Here is a 15,991-nt window from a genome sequence, read left to right as displayed (position 1 = left end):
GTAAATAAATAAAGAACAGTCAAACAGTTGAGAAGAATGACATCAATTGCATAACAATGATTGGTTTTCGGCTCTAAATTTTTTTTTGTATAAAAAGAAGCAGAGAAATACTTTTGGAAAAAATTTCTTAAGTTTAATTAATTTTAATGACAGGTTATGTGACATGTATACATAAATATAACTACAAATATTAAAAATCTAAACAACTAATTATTCTCTATTTGCACCTATTTATTTTTTTGATTAATAAGTATTTTTTATCTGCTTTCCAGATGTCATTTCATTCTATGAAATTTTTATTTACTATGTATACATATTTATTGATAGGATCAGATTGAAATTTTGGTAAATAATCAAAGAAATATTTAATCATTTTGTCAGAATGAAGTACGGGATTGTCAAAATCCATACTGCGATCAATTATATATATTTTTATTCATAACATAGTATTTATATTGTGTTCCTTGACAAAATTGAATGGTAAAACACTACGTACAAAAATGTATTTAATGAATACAGAGACACCATCTTCAAAATATATTTTTATTTGTTTGAACATAAGTTATTTGTGTTTCTATTACTTGATGAATAGAGCCACATCTTTTTTTGTGCTTTTCAAGAAATATATTCAATTATAGATCGGTATATAGCTAGATAGGTACTATATAGAATAAAAGAATGTTTCCTCTTTGTGAGTGCCTTGTTTTGATGGATTGACTTTCTCTTTAAGCAATTTATAGTATGATATAAATGATAAAGTTCAAAGCAGAGTTGAGCGTGATGAGAGTATGTGATATATTCTCAATGGAAACAATCCAAGATGGAAACTTTTCATTGTTTGTAGATGAAGATGAGGAAGAGGAGGACATCCAGGCCTCATAAGCCGTAGGAATCAACTTACAAGCGTGGCAAAATATAAAAAGCCACACAATACATAAAGAAATCCGAGCGAGCCTTCTCTCCTTGTTGATATGGGACACTTTTTCACTAAAAGAGTTCCGAACATTGCTCACAAGACTAATTGCACTTTGAAATTTCTTGGCCTTTTGTCCCTTCTCTTCATCACCTTCTTCTGAATCGGATTCGTCATTCTGTCGAGATGGATGGTGCCCCCTTTTCCCAGATCGAATTTCACCAAAAGAGACACGACTCTTTCGCCTTTCCTCATTATGAATGTCTGATAAGATATGAATTGATTCCTTTTCATGAATTCGCTCCTTCGTAAACGATTCTTGCCTCATGTTTGGATCCATCCTTTCTGTTGTATTATGATCCTCAAATTTGGAAGAATTCTGAGGACAGACTCCGTTTGAGTCCGAGATGAAAGATTCTCGATTCGATTGATAGTAATGAAGGCTCATTCGACGTTCTACATTTTTCTTATCGAATTTTGACATGATAATGAGCTCATGAGCTGTTCGTATGTTGAAAAAGAGAAGTAAACAGAGCGGAAGGACGGAGGCAAAAATTGTATTTAAATACACAAAGTATATCTTTTGATAATATACATTTTTCCGAAGAGAAGTGGGTACAATGGAAAGGACCTTGGTCTTAGAAATCGTAATATTGCGATACACTACATGACTTGAAGAGTTGGACACGATATCCTCATAGTCATTTCGACAGAGTGAAACTACTTTAAGAATGTGATCCAGATCGGAAGAGTTGAGTTGTGCCTGCATGATGCTTCTTGTCTTTGGACTCTCCATATATTTTGAGATTTTGATAAAGTTTTGACAATTGACTAGCTTTGTATTTTCATTTGTGACTGATTGAACGTTAATCTCAAAGAGTTTCGGAATATAAAAGAGAATGGGGAATAGAATCACAATACATTGATAGTATTTGATGTTATCTTCCGTGATGATGTTAGTCTCCTTCAGCTGACAGTAGTAGCATATTCGAATGTATCTCTCAAAACTGAAAATGTAAGAAAAATGATAATAAATAGTTAGCTCAATCATGGCTCAAAAATTCATGTCTTAATGTTATGGTTAGGGTAATTTATATACATACATGTAGACAATAATATTTTCTTTAAAAACCTTCAAAGTGAGTAACAAAAAAAACAAAAAAACCAGATCATATACCTATATATTAAGCTATTAAATCCTTACCAAGGTATTACATAGATATTTCCAATAACATTTGTAAAATCCTCGTCATTGGAGAATATATGTACATTAGGGTTATTCATGTAGAACTACTTATAAACAACGAACTTTTATATGAAGCTTAAGAACATTGGTAGAATTTTTGATTAAAAAAAGACAAAAACTTCCCCCTTTCCCTGAACTAAAGGTTTGTATAAATCTGTAATTTTTAAATAAATAAAGCTATATATGCGTATAAAGCTTTATTTTTTAAATTTAAATAGTTTTGGAATAAATATTTGAAATAAATGATTTCGACTAACAAAAATTATATTAGTTTAATAAAAGGAAATTCGTTATTTCCAATGGATTCTTTTACTCTTTGAATTTTTTTCCCATTAATATTTATCTTCCTAACAATTACAACAGTGCTTGGTCTTAGACTCGGCGATTTATATTACTTTATTGACATCCTCCACAATTGACATTGCTTCTATGTCATCCAAATTACTGGAATGGAATCGACAAATCAAAATTTCCCAAGATTAGCTGTTACTGGATCAGAACCATAAACACTATTCATATTTTTAGCAACATGGCTTGCACTTTCGCCTTGTTTGAAGAGAAAATGTCAAATATGGCGTATTTTCTCCTTGCTGGTGTACACTTCCTTGACACACGCTCAAACAATATTGAGTTGAAGAATCACAAAATTGTCCAGAAGTTTTTTTAGTATAGAATTTTATCTGTCTAAACCATCTAACGTAAGCCAATTGAATTTATACAACGCAAGATACACATGACTAAAGTCATCTTATGGAAAAATAATGGATTTTATAATTTCACTACCCCTATTGTTATTCAACTTTATTAAAGATTCATCTTTTCTTGAACTTCCATGAAGCTCCTTCATCAGTTTCACAATTTGTGATCTGAGACCTAACTCATCGATTTTTCTCATAATTCCGATAGGATTTGAGGCACTGAATTGCCTTATCAAGTTGAGTCTTTCTAAAAGAGATTAATAATTCGATAACACTTGATTTTTTATAATTTTGAGTCGAAAACAAGCATGAGTACAACAATTAGAAATGAAATCACATACTGAAACTAAGATGGTACGACTGTCTGGGCAAAGGAAAAAAACTATAAGTACTTATATTGCCGTGTATTGCATCGTACCTGGCGTAAGTTGGAAAGCTTTTTTCACTTGGTTTGAAGCCAATGGAAAGTTATTTTATCATTACGATTGGCCTAGCATTGCTCATATAAGCATTCAGAATCATTTAAACATCCATGATTTAAGTATCTGTTTACATCATTCATTACAACTTTTTATAATCTTTTCAAAGGGACATTTTCATTGGTTCATTTGATATATTTTCAATTTATTAGTAACTCAATTCAGGTCTGGTGGATAAGAAAATTCATGGTATGTTTCAATTTGTTATTGATAATGTGCACATGCTTCCATCCCAATGTAATCACACAATAATTTTACTTCTTTAATCAAACCCTGACTTGTCATTAATATATTAATCAATAACCAACATTGCCTTGGTAAAAAGCATTCATTATAAGTAAAAAAAAACGAAACTTAGAAAGTGTTTGTCGAAATTAATAGTTAAAACCCGCTTCACAGAACTATTTACATATGAAAAGGAAATTCTATCATGGATCACTGACAATTATAATTTCTATTTCAAGAATCAAAAACTTTGCACAACACAACAATTGAAATAATAAATATATCAGTATATTTTAAATAATGAAAACCATATAAATAAAATAGTTGTATTTCAATAAAAAACAGCTCAGTTCAGTTTAATAAACTTATATGCGTCAGTACGTGTTAGATTTCAGGTTTTTAGCTAGTGAGATGACTGAAACTGCAAGGATTTTTTTAAAAGTTCATATATCAGTCTCGTTCCGAGCTTTGATTTCAGGATATTAATGTTAGAAAAGGCTGACTCACAGAGCTATGTAGACCCAAAAAGAAAGCTTCAAAAAGTTCAGCCGTCTGTCCTGAAATCTTACTTATGTCCACATCCATGGAAGGGTTGTTCATAAATGCCATATAGGGCTCATGTTTCTTAATGTCACTGAATCTGTTAGTGAACTCCTGTCTATTCCTTGATAAGAGATCACAATACCTAGTCACATTTAAAAGGCTGGCTGCACCTGTATGACTGTCCAGTATCTTTGAGGCAGAGGGAAGTGCTGAAATACTTTATTTTTCAAAATCTGAATATGCCTTGAAAGCACGGATCATGTCATTTTTTTTACCCTTGCCTTGTAGCTGTAAGCTCAGGTGGTTGATTTTCCCACTAACAAGAAAACAAGATCAAGTAGCCTCCAGGAACAACTTGAAGCTTGTTGCTTTGCATTTTTGCAACTTTTGCGGATATTGCCTGTTGGTAAATAATACAATGGTAGCTCATAATTTTTAGATAGTCTGAGTCTTCCTGGTAGATTGCAATAAATCCACATTGACGACCTCTCATTGCAGGTGCTCCGTTAGTTTTTATAGAAACCAGCTTTTCAAAAGGGATCTTCTTTTCCCCAAAGTAATCCATAACTAAGAAATACATATTACTAACTGTAAAATACTAAAATATTATGAATAATACAAAACTGATTCACATATGCTTGTGAACAATTTTTACCCAAATAAAGTACACTAAAAGTAATTTCAGAACAAGATTGCGTGACGACCACACGGGGGATGTTTTGCTCCTGTCATCGACTAATATTTCAGATAAGCTTTCCTTTCTTGAAAGTAAAATATAGATGTTTCTTTTAAATTGTATTAGAGTTCATTTCTTAATTATAATTCCTGTAATAAAAAATAAGGGTATTGCTTGAATAAAGTTATATCGATTTCTTATTTTCTCTAAACACCCCGATTTTCAATTATATATACATTAACATGATCTTCCACCATGATTCTACAGCGATAGCTGTTAAGCTCTCTTCCATGACACTATGTAGCTGTTTGGCCCCTACTCTCCCAAAAGGTTACCAACCCCTGATCTAAATATTGAGTAACTATATGTGTGTGTCCTCATCTAAAAAATGTTTCAAAGCATGATTTGTCTGTTCACTGACGCCTAGTAACCTATAACAATCTCCGGTACTCCTTCTAGTTGATTAATAATGATGTTAAATAGATCATTTTGCTTATACTCAGGAATTTATACTCGAGGAATTATTGATATTCCTCGAGTATAAAACCATATTTTCCTTTTCTCAGGATTGGATGATCTTATATGAAATTTAATCCATTATCTGGACATAAGAGTCCTTCTTCTTATGAAAGGATGGCTCAAGTTATTGAAGATACTAACAAATCATTTTTGATATGAAAAAAAGTAATATCAGATTCGAGATTAACAAGTCAAGTACCTACTATTAGAAATGAATAGATATGGAACCTATCTATTTTTGGGTAATCGTTTTGCATATATTTTTTCTCTATGGTCGGTCCTATTTATTATAATTTATGAGATCCTCAAATACATAATAATAATATTTCTTCAATCAAAAAGGAGATTTAGGGGATTTATTCGTATAAAATTTGGTTGTAACACGAGGATGGCCGACTTTTACGTATGAAGACATACATAGATTGCTGATTAGGGTAACAATAAAATCTTTTCTTTTTTTTGAAAAGTATATGGCTTAGGTTAAAAAATGGATTCAAATTGTACAAAAACATTTAAGGAAAGTTTGAACTTGAAATTGAAGTTGATTGAAATTTAGCTCATGCCCCTATCTTTATTTATTTAGTATATTGTAAATTTTTTTGAACATATAAGTATTATTTTTGTTGAAATAAATATATTTTATTGTAAGAATAATAAGCTCAAATTATCGCTTTTACAAAAAAGCTTTAATTTGAAGTATATGAATAGTATTTATGAAAATACAATGTTTTTTCTTTAAAAATGTAAATTTTCAAAACTTTAGGTGCGTTGAACTACCTCTAAATATTTTCAAAACCGTTCAAACTTTTCTTAAATGTTTTTATACAATTTGGACCCATTTTTCAACCTGAGGCATTTACTTTTCCAAAAAAGCTGATTCTATGCTCAGCTTATGGTTGATGTCACTAATAATACTGTGTCTATTAGTTATATATGTGTCCCGTCAACAGAAATGCAAGCTAGTATTATTTTTCTTAAATAATAATTGTCAATTTCTATCAACAAGGATGATTTTGATTTATCATTTTAAAGCACCACAAATTGAATTTTGAGTAGAGAAAAATTCATAGTCACATTTAAATAACTAGAATGGACACTCAGTAAAGAGCAAAACCTCCGCATAGAACCAAATTAAGTTATATATCTCAATTTCTTCCAAAAAAATTATGGTAGATTATGCTTTTTGTAATACTTTTACCTTGAGATCTCAAAATTTAATGGCTTCTGAAATTGAAAATACATAACCATTGTACTAAGTTTTAATAAGTTTAATATCGATTGTTATTTTTTGTCTTAATCCTGTTGACAAACAATGAGAAATATATATATACAGAGGGAAAAACATAGTTCAATTTCAACTTTATTGTGCACGTATCTAAAATTGATATATTTCAATTGAAGGAGTATATTTGGGGTCAAAATTCAGTTTTATAAATCAAATTAAAGTTACAGACTAGTGTTGATATTCTTGTCTAAATTTGAACACAAATCCGAAAATTAATCAAATATGTCTATTGAACATTGGGATGTAAAATGATAAAATGGACATTTCTCCTTCTCTTTCATTTGTTCAAGGTTACTTCTATGTTAACTTATAACATGGGTATATATGTAATTGTCTGTAGCCCTTGTAAGTAATTTCTCACTTGTTTGGGCAATTCATTTATGGATTTTTGTATTGGATATTAATAGATTATGTACTAGCGGCAGTACCTTGTATTTCCAGGAGTTATTACGCATCGTCGAATAGACATAATTTACTTGAAAATATAGAAGATAATTACTTAAGAAATCCTCACCATTTTTCACGAGCACACTCACACGTATTTAGTTTTTATTTTATTTTAAAAGTTTTTAATCCAAAACAGAAAACATACAATGTCCAAATAATAAATAACTAAAAAAAATACAAATAAGTCAATTTAAGAATTTGAAATATTATAAGTTTAATTAAAATAAAAATGGAGGAAAAGAAAAAAAAAACACCCGGAATATAAGTAATCACATTAAGAAATGAGGTTTTTGAATGAGTTCTGACCAGTAAACGTTAGTAAGCACAATATATTAGTATATGCATATTCTGTATTGTATTATTATTTCCATTCGATGGAGAGAGAGGCGAGAATAATATCACTTCAGAGTGTGTGTGAACCCATTCACTCACACGTAGTTACTCAATACATAGATGATAGATGTTCTCTCCTCAAGAATGAAAGAATAATAATGACAGTTAAAAAAACAACTAAATTGAAGCAGTGAAGGATGAGTCAAGCAGTACTTTAGTAGCTAGAGCACTACTTGGCAAAAATATGAATATAAATCAGTGAGTACTGTATACAGTGCTCCTTGTAAACACGCTCAATGACTTATGCAAAATGCCTGCAAGATTTCATTAATATGACTATATTCTGGTTTATTAGATTCAATGTATGAATATGCTATACATCCAAAAATACTGTATAGCTTGTACCCTGTATACAGGCTCAATACTACATTCAAAACGCCAGCAAGATTTCATTAATATGGCTATAATGCTATTTTTTAGATAACAAATATGAATAAGGTGTAGTAAAAATAAATCCGTAAGAAATCGAGTTTTTTTTTAAAATTTAATTTTTATTTTCTATTAATTTTTATCTACTTGGCAATCAAAACACTGCATGACTGTGAAACTTGACGATTTCCTTTGTTTTATCTCGACTTTCGACCATTGGTCTTCCATAGCATGGTGAATCTTTGACATCAAAATTACCGAAACGGAATCGACGAAATCAAAGTTGCACGTGATTGTAGTATCAACACCATGAATACTATTTATATTTTCAGCCACCTGCCTTGTTTTTTCGTTTTGTTGGACGAAAAATTGTAAAATATGGTGTACTTTTCCTTTGCTGGTGTCCATCTTTGAAGTATACTCATACAATATTGATTCCTATATTCAAAAACTGTCTTACTTTTTTTATATTACGAAGTCGTATCTTTCTAACACCATCTCGCGTAAACCAATTCCACTTATAAAATGTGAGATAAGCCATCCATTAGAAAAATAATTGATTTTTTTTTTTTTTTTTGACAGGCATTTATTTTCATCAAAAAATCTAAACAATACATACAGATAAACTTAACATTATTAATATAGATTTAATCTAGAATGCATAAAAGAAATCACTATTTTTGAAATGAAATAGTATGAAGTTGCATGTTTAAAGGTAAATTTTGATCAATATTGATTTTTAGATATCCTCCGAACAAATTCCATTTGCAGAAAAGTAATAAACAGTCAACTAAACAAATAAATAATTGACATATTATTAAAAATACAATCATTAATTTTGAAAATGTCTTAAGAAAGAAGCATTTTGCGTCGTTCAAATCAAATTGAAACAAAACTTTCAGATATGATTGGTTACTTAGTGATTTATGTGGTCCTTTCACAATGATCAAGTTGTCTTCTTACAAAAAAATAGAAATAACAAATGTATGGTTTATAACAAAAAAATATGTTTGTATACTCATCCAAATCTTGAAAAATGATGCTGTCTTAAATAATCAAGAAGTAGAAAAATACTTTTGCTTATTTTATGGTTTATTTTAAAACAATGTCATAGTACGACCTCATTCTAAAATTGGGCTAAATCTTTAAAACCGCCGTGGTGAGTTTCGGAAAGACTTAAAGTGAGGGCAAAACTATTCTTTTAATACATATACTAGTATAGGCCTTCCCTTTCTACGGACACATAGGGGATGATAATGAAAGGGTCAGATTACTTTACCTCTAAATGAACCATTTTGGTCATTTCTTGATTGAAGTATAAGGACATCTGCCTCTGGTACTGACGGTGCATTATTTCTCCTAATATTAACAGAAGGTTCTCTTCCAGTGGGTGGATCATCACATATAATAATAGTCACTAATTCATTTTCACTTCCGGTTCTCATTCTTTCAAAAGTATTAATAAATTCTTTCGCATATGGATTGCTATTATGCAAATTTCCATCAGATTATACATAACAAGTGAATCCAGACCAAATGAATTATACAAGACCATTTTCATTTGTAAACCTCCTTCTGTTCCATCATGAAAATTAATCTGCACAAATGATGGTTTATATTAATCTGTTGGTTGTAAAGGGATAATTTCATGATGTAGTTCGTTATTTATTTGAAATGTATACACACTTCCTTGTGCATTTGCCAGGTCTTTACCGTACTGAACACCAAGTAAGCTGAAAGCTAATTCTGCATTATATTTTCAAATACTTTTTCTAAATTGCTTTGCTCTTTCATCGTAACAGGTCAATAGTTGTTTTAAAATATTTCGAGGTTGTGGAATTAATGGAAAAACAACCTTTCCATTAAGACAGCACAATGCATATTTTTCTTGCTTTTAATTAATGGTATGAAAATATTGAAATTCTGCACTCATTTTATCAAATCTATAGCGCTTGTTGTCTCCAATTATTATAGACACATCAAATTGATCAATATTTCCCCACTTGCCTTCATTCAAATAATTTGTTCGAAATTGTGTTTTTATAGGTGATATTCTTGTTGTTGGTCTGAAACTATGTTGCATACATATTTTCAACTCGGTGTCTGCTTCTATTATTTTTACTTTGATCTAAATCCATCCTTTCTATAAGATTTGATCTTTTGTGACTTTCAACACGATCCAAAGTCATATTTTCCTCCCGATTTGAACGTCTATAATTCTCAATCCGTTCCTCACTCACATTTTCCACTGTATTTCTTTCCGAATTAGCAATACAATCAATTATTTGCCGCAATCTGTTATTTATTAGTGCAGAAAGTTTCTGAATATATACTTATTGCTTAAGTGGAGTCATTTTACTAAACCTACGCATTGTTGCATTTTTATTCTTACAATGTTTTTTCTTTTCTTCGTTCATTTTTCCAGGTAGAGCTGCATATTTTAGTTTTATTGCTGGTGGTGTATAGTCAATGTTTTTGTCTATTACATAATTTAAAAAAAATCAATATTTATAATTTATGTTTATTTATTTAAATAATGTAAAAGTACCTAATTTATTCCGGAAGAATAATTAAAAAACCAAACATTCGAATAAATTTATCAGTAAAATCCATAAAATAAGTAAAACCGAACTTAAAATATTTGTGTCGGTTTAATGAGAAAAAAAGTTTAAGTTCCTCCTAATTACTCCTCAACGGGTATTGTGTACGGGGATTTTCTCACAATTACACCTGCTCTGTAAACAACCCAAAAAACTGCAAGGATAAAAAATTGCTAGAGCTCGGTAATTCAACTGATTTCTACGTTATAATCATCTCAGTATGTAGATAAACCAAATTTATTATAAATATTTACTTTTTTAATCACAAATAAAAAGTTCATTATAATAATGTTCGATAAACATATCACATACGTTACTTTGTAAGATGAAATTACGTTTGGAGAGTTCCTACACTATCACCATCTCGTAAGATTGGCAATAAAGGTCCTCTTGAAATATTTCCCAAAACAGAAGGATGTTTACGCACATAACTTTGTTTATATTTCAAGATTTAAGCTTTAAATACTAGATAGTGGGCTGGAGTAATCAGTTTGTTTGTCATATAGTACTCCCGGTTTACTTAAATAGTGTGACCCATGTAAAAATTGATTTCTTGTCCATAACATAACCTCTCCAGATTACTTATAAACTATTTCGAAAGACATGTTGGATTGCAATCACAGACAGTCGATTCAAAAAGTAAGCTTAGACGGCAAACGCTTTTTTCTCACTATTCCAACACATTATAGCGATTGACCGTAATTCCAAGAAAATTTTATAATCTTGTCTCTAGAATAGAACCACTCCATCTTGCTACTACTTATAAAGCATGATCGTCACGCATTATGAAAAATGGAAGTTGGTCATTTAAACCCTACAAAATCTTCTTAAAAAGATTTACAAAAATTAGACTGTAACTTTTTCCATAATCCTGCTAACAAAGAAATAGACCCACCAAAGTATAAATATGACCTCTGTTCAACTTTGTTGGCTGATATAAATATTGACATCACTAAAATCAGAAGAAAAAGCAACACCAAGGAAGGTTAATGATAACCTGCTAAAGTTTTTTAAATCGTTTAACATACATTGCTATTTCATTTCAAAAATAGTGATGATTCTATTTTACAATGCCCAATAGTGAATTGATGAAGAAAAGTTTATATAGAACGGATTATTATAAACAGAGTGAGTCAACATAGCTTCCTTATGTATACTGCTTGACAATTGGGCTGTAGAAGTATTTAGTAGCAACGTGGACATGGTTTCATTCAAAGAGATTCTTGAAAATACAGTTATTTGTTACCATGCGTTTGAGTAATGAGAAACGTGCGTTTGCCGTCGAAATAACAATAGTTTGACAGAATATTTGATACAATTAAACTTATCACTATCTTTTGAGTTTTTATTAGAAAATTTGTTTTAATGAAGTAAATGGAACTGGATTTATTCCTATACCCAACAATTTTAAGACCTTTCGAATTTTTTTTTCTTCTAATGATCTAATCAACTAATTATACACAACTAAGAATCAAGATATTTTGTCAAATTATACATCTTTTTAAATAAAAAAACTATCTCTCTAAAACTTCTAAATGAAAAGTTAATTATAGAGATAGACAAATATGAAAAAATCACAGGGTATTAAAATATCAAAGTTCAGTGTAAAAACAATGGGTGACGTCACAAATCTGGTATGACGTTTAAAACAAGAATTTTAATGTGTACTAACATTAAAAAGGAAAAAAAAATACTTTTCTGATTTATAAAACTTGTTTCATTGCCTTTTAGAAAAGGAAGTTTTGTTACCACCCGGTATTATCATTTACATTTTAAGTAATTGTGTAAATACTGATATACTTCCATACATGAGAAACTTTACAAAACATAATTAAGTCATCATTAATTCATGTTCTGCTAATGTTTTATGAAACATCTTATCCTCATTTTTGGAGGCATTCTTTCATTTTCTCTTTCATAAAAGTTATTCCATGTTTATATAATATATTATTTGACTTTGTCCCAATAATAAATAACAGTCATAAATTGTTTTCAGTAATAAATTGAATTCTTATTAATGATTACTCCTATAAGGCACTATCTAGTATCTCCCTACTACCGAGTGTGACGTTGAAAGCTGAACAATTAATACTTTTAACTTTAAAGAGATATATTTACGTAGCCACTAGATATACAACAAAAAATATTTGGAGACCAGCTGTAACGCTACAGGGTTGATCTTATTTCTCTTGTAAAAACTTTATGTTTTCAATTGTCAAGAATAAAATATTTGTGAGAAATTTTGTCAGGACATTTATAGCATAAAATAATCTGAAAATAGTGCTTGGCACCACCACTTTTATTCACTATGTGAGCTATATATCCTTTGCAGACCTTGAATATGTAGTCAAACTCGAGCTTGGTACACTCCTGCATGATGGAAGCCTCTAAAGACTGGAAACTTCTCTGCGGAGTAGCACCCATCCTTTCCTCTAAACACCCCATATGTTTCGCGTCATGGGAGGAAGCCAAAGGTATCAAAAGTCCTGAAATTTGTAGCTCAGGAAGGTCTGGGGTTTATTGGTGGAATGACACGAAGTTCCATTTTGATTGAAAACAAAGTTGTCCCCATACTTTTTCTGACTCGAGGTAGCACTTTTTTACCCAGAAATGCTTAATGTAAGCATCTCCACAAAAATGGGAGGGCAGGCTCCATAACGTCCAAGACCATGGATTTTTTGTACTGAACCTGAGACGTCTAGATGTTCAGTTGTAATGTAGCGGTTGCTCTGCTTATTCAAAGTGGCATCAACGGTTAAAAGTTTTTATTGGAAAAGAGCAGAACTTTGCCCGAATTTTCTGTTGGCCCTGAGAAAATTTGAAATCCTCTTTGCTCTTTCCAACCGTCGGAGCAGGACCTCAATATCTTCTGGAAATTTAGACAGAACCCAAGGGATGAAGTGAACCTCCAGATTTTATTTCTTCTAAAAAGAAGTGCACAGATCGTCACGTGTGTTTCATGTTGAGACGCTATTTTCTGTGTAACTTAAAAAAAAATATATTACCTAGTTTTATGAAATATTCAATGTTACTAACTTTGTTTTTGTCATTCTCTGAAAAACTCACTAGAATATCTCATTTTGTACAGATTTCAGTGTAGCACCTGGTAATGCATACATATTCTCAAAAATAGATTGTCGCAATATATATTAATATTTTTTTAGTTATGTATGTATATTTCTAATAGGAAATAAACAATTTTTTTATATCATGCGTTAAATATTTAATGTTAGATAGTTTTTTATTTAGTATACGGAAGTAAACACTATATTTCTGCAATAAAATAGCCTTTTATTCAAAAAGCTACTATTATATTGACATGGCCTCTACTTATTTTATATATTTGTTTTGACGAACCTTTGATTCATTCAATATTCTCATGTACTTTTTTCTAAATATAATATTTTGTTTCATAATAGGTGAAGTCAAAAAATACATTACTTTGTATGGATTTCTATTTCTATTTATCACTTTGGCTATCAAAATTGTGCCTACATGACAGTCATACTCCACAGTTTCTATGATTGAATCCGAATTTTCGACAATTAGCCTTCAAGAGCGTCAAAATTGTCGGAACGGATTCGAAAAAATCAAAATTGCACTTACTTGGATATAACATTATCAGTGCCATCAACACTATTGACATTTTCAGCTGCTTGGCTTGTGTTTTCGCCTTTATTGTAAAGAAACTGTAAAATATGGCATTTTTTCTCTTTCCTAGTGTTTATATTTGATGCAGACTCAAACAATAATGAGTCAAACAATAAAAACCCTTGTAAGAAGTTTTTTTGTGTAGAAAATCTTATCTTTCTAAAGCCATCTAGCGTAAACCAATCACACTTTGACAACGCTAGATGCACATTACCCTTTTACTCCACAATGAATTGAAAAAAAAAAAAATAATTACTGTTAATTTTTAATCTTTTGATCATATTAGAACTAAAGAATATTTTTTAATAATTGCAATAGGTTTGCCAGAAGATGCGGCACTTGTGCCCCTCTAAGTGTAATCAGTATTTTTAATTATGTATAAACATAATACTAAAGTTACGCAGAGGAATTGAATTATATTTCTAGTTCAAGCAAGTAATAATTCTACCATGGAAAATTGATTAATTTTAATATAAAACATGTTTTACATGTTAAATATAACGAAACAATTTTCTTCTCCTACCTAGCATAAAGCAAGATTATAAGTCGTCAAATGTCTAAAATTCAATTCTTTTATTTTTTCTGGCAAATAAGGTAAAATGCGTTCGTTAAAAAAATACTATTCACACAGTTTGAACAATTTCTTTGAATGTTTAAAGGTAGAAATTTTACATATTTCTGGAAAAAAAACCGTGAATTTGTTTTAATATCATACGTATACTACACATTTCAGCTTGTCAGTAAAATTAATAATTTTATTTAAATTAAACGCCAATCAAAAGTTTTTTTATGAATGTTTATAATAAATCATTTTTTACGTGTTTAAAAGAAAGATCAAAATATTTATATGAAATGTAGCCTTTTAGCCAATACCTCTGTTCATTTGAGAAACATCGCCAATGAGCTGCTCCAGATAACTGCAAAATTTACAGTAACGTTTTTTCTCAGATTAAAAAAAGTGCCAATTTTGATGACCTCAAACATGATAAATTTTTGAGGAAAAATATTTTTATCGCTTAGTGACAAAATATTAAATTTTATCAAATAAAAAATAATAAAATACAAATTTATCACGAAAAAAAGACATTACCTCCAACGCCATTCGAAGCTAAAAAGAAGTATAGCGTGACAACAGAAATATATATTTTTAAGTTAATAAGTAATGTTCCAATGTAAAATATTATCTTATGTTTAAATATTTAATAACAAATCAAAAGTAAAAATTTGTAATTCTGTATGTTGTTGTTTTTCGATTAATAGCATATTTATATTTACATAATGATTTCATATTTAAAAAATAAAAAGATGAAATAGTGCTTACATGAAAATGGAAATTTTTTTTGTTAAAGTAATTTTCAAGCAAGGCGCTAGCTCCAGTATTACTACCAGTGTTTGAGGTTGTAGTGTCTAAATACTTTCTTTTGGTATTGTGAATAATGCCCCGCTCTTCCATTGTTTTGAAAACAACTGTGGCTTGTGTCTCTCTGTTCCCTCTTGAAAGCTTGGGAACAGAAAACAAATACAGGTAACCGATCAACTTTTTATTTCAATAAGATTTGGAATCATTTTACCGTACCAATGAATAACGAGGGGAACCCTATCTTAGAAGTCTTTATATCTATTTTTAGCCCTTGTTTTCTGAACTGTTTCTTTATTAAGAACAAGTTCTTCAATATTATGATCTAAATTTTTGGCGTTTTTTTTTTTTGTAAATTTTGAACATTTTTGAAATATGATAAATATTTTTTTTTTGAAACATTGTACGTTCTTCCCCTTGGCCTCAAATGAACTCAAATGCCATTTTTACAAAATTAACTCCTTCTAAATTTTGAATGCAATTTTTTTTTATAAGACACAATTTTCGATTTATTTTTAAAACTTGGCTATATAGATGCTTTTTCTCAACAAAGGTCATAAAAGTCATCAAGGTAGAGTAAAAAAAAAGCA

The 15,991-nt window shown here is 30.0% G+C and overlaps 1 protein-coding gene across 2 annotated transcripts in view; it reads right to left on the bottom strand.

Annotated features, from left to right (window-relative positions):
* Positions 1-278: 278 nt before the first annotated feature.
* The window catches only part of LOC121128366 (uncharacterized), an 87,898-nt gene continuing 72,185 nt past the window's right edge, over positions 279-15,991 (bottom strand). Inside the window, exon 3 of one of the 2 annotated variants that reach the window (XM_040723948.2) lies at positions 279-1,920. In XM_040723948.2, the coding sequence (XP_040579882.1) occupies positions 735-1,920 (1,186 nt within the window). In that variant the 3' untranslated portion in view covers positions 279-734. The remainder of the gene's footprint in view (positions 1,921-15,991) is intronic. The other variant, XM_071892849.1, reaches the window with a different exon arrangement.

The sequence above is a fragment of the Lepeophtheirus salmonis genome, chromosome 13, assembly GCF_016086655.4.
Source record: "Lepeophtheirus salmonis chromosome 13, UVic_Lsal_1.4, whole genome shotgun sequence".
In the NCBI taxonomy this organism is placed as follows: domain Eukaryota; kingdom Metazoa; phylum Arthropoda; class Copepoda; order Siphonostomatoida; family Caligidae; genus Lepeophtheirus; species Lepeophtheirus salmonis.
The sequence above is the reverse complement of the archived record's forward strand: the minus strand, read 5'-3'. Positions and strand labels throughout refer to the sequence as shown.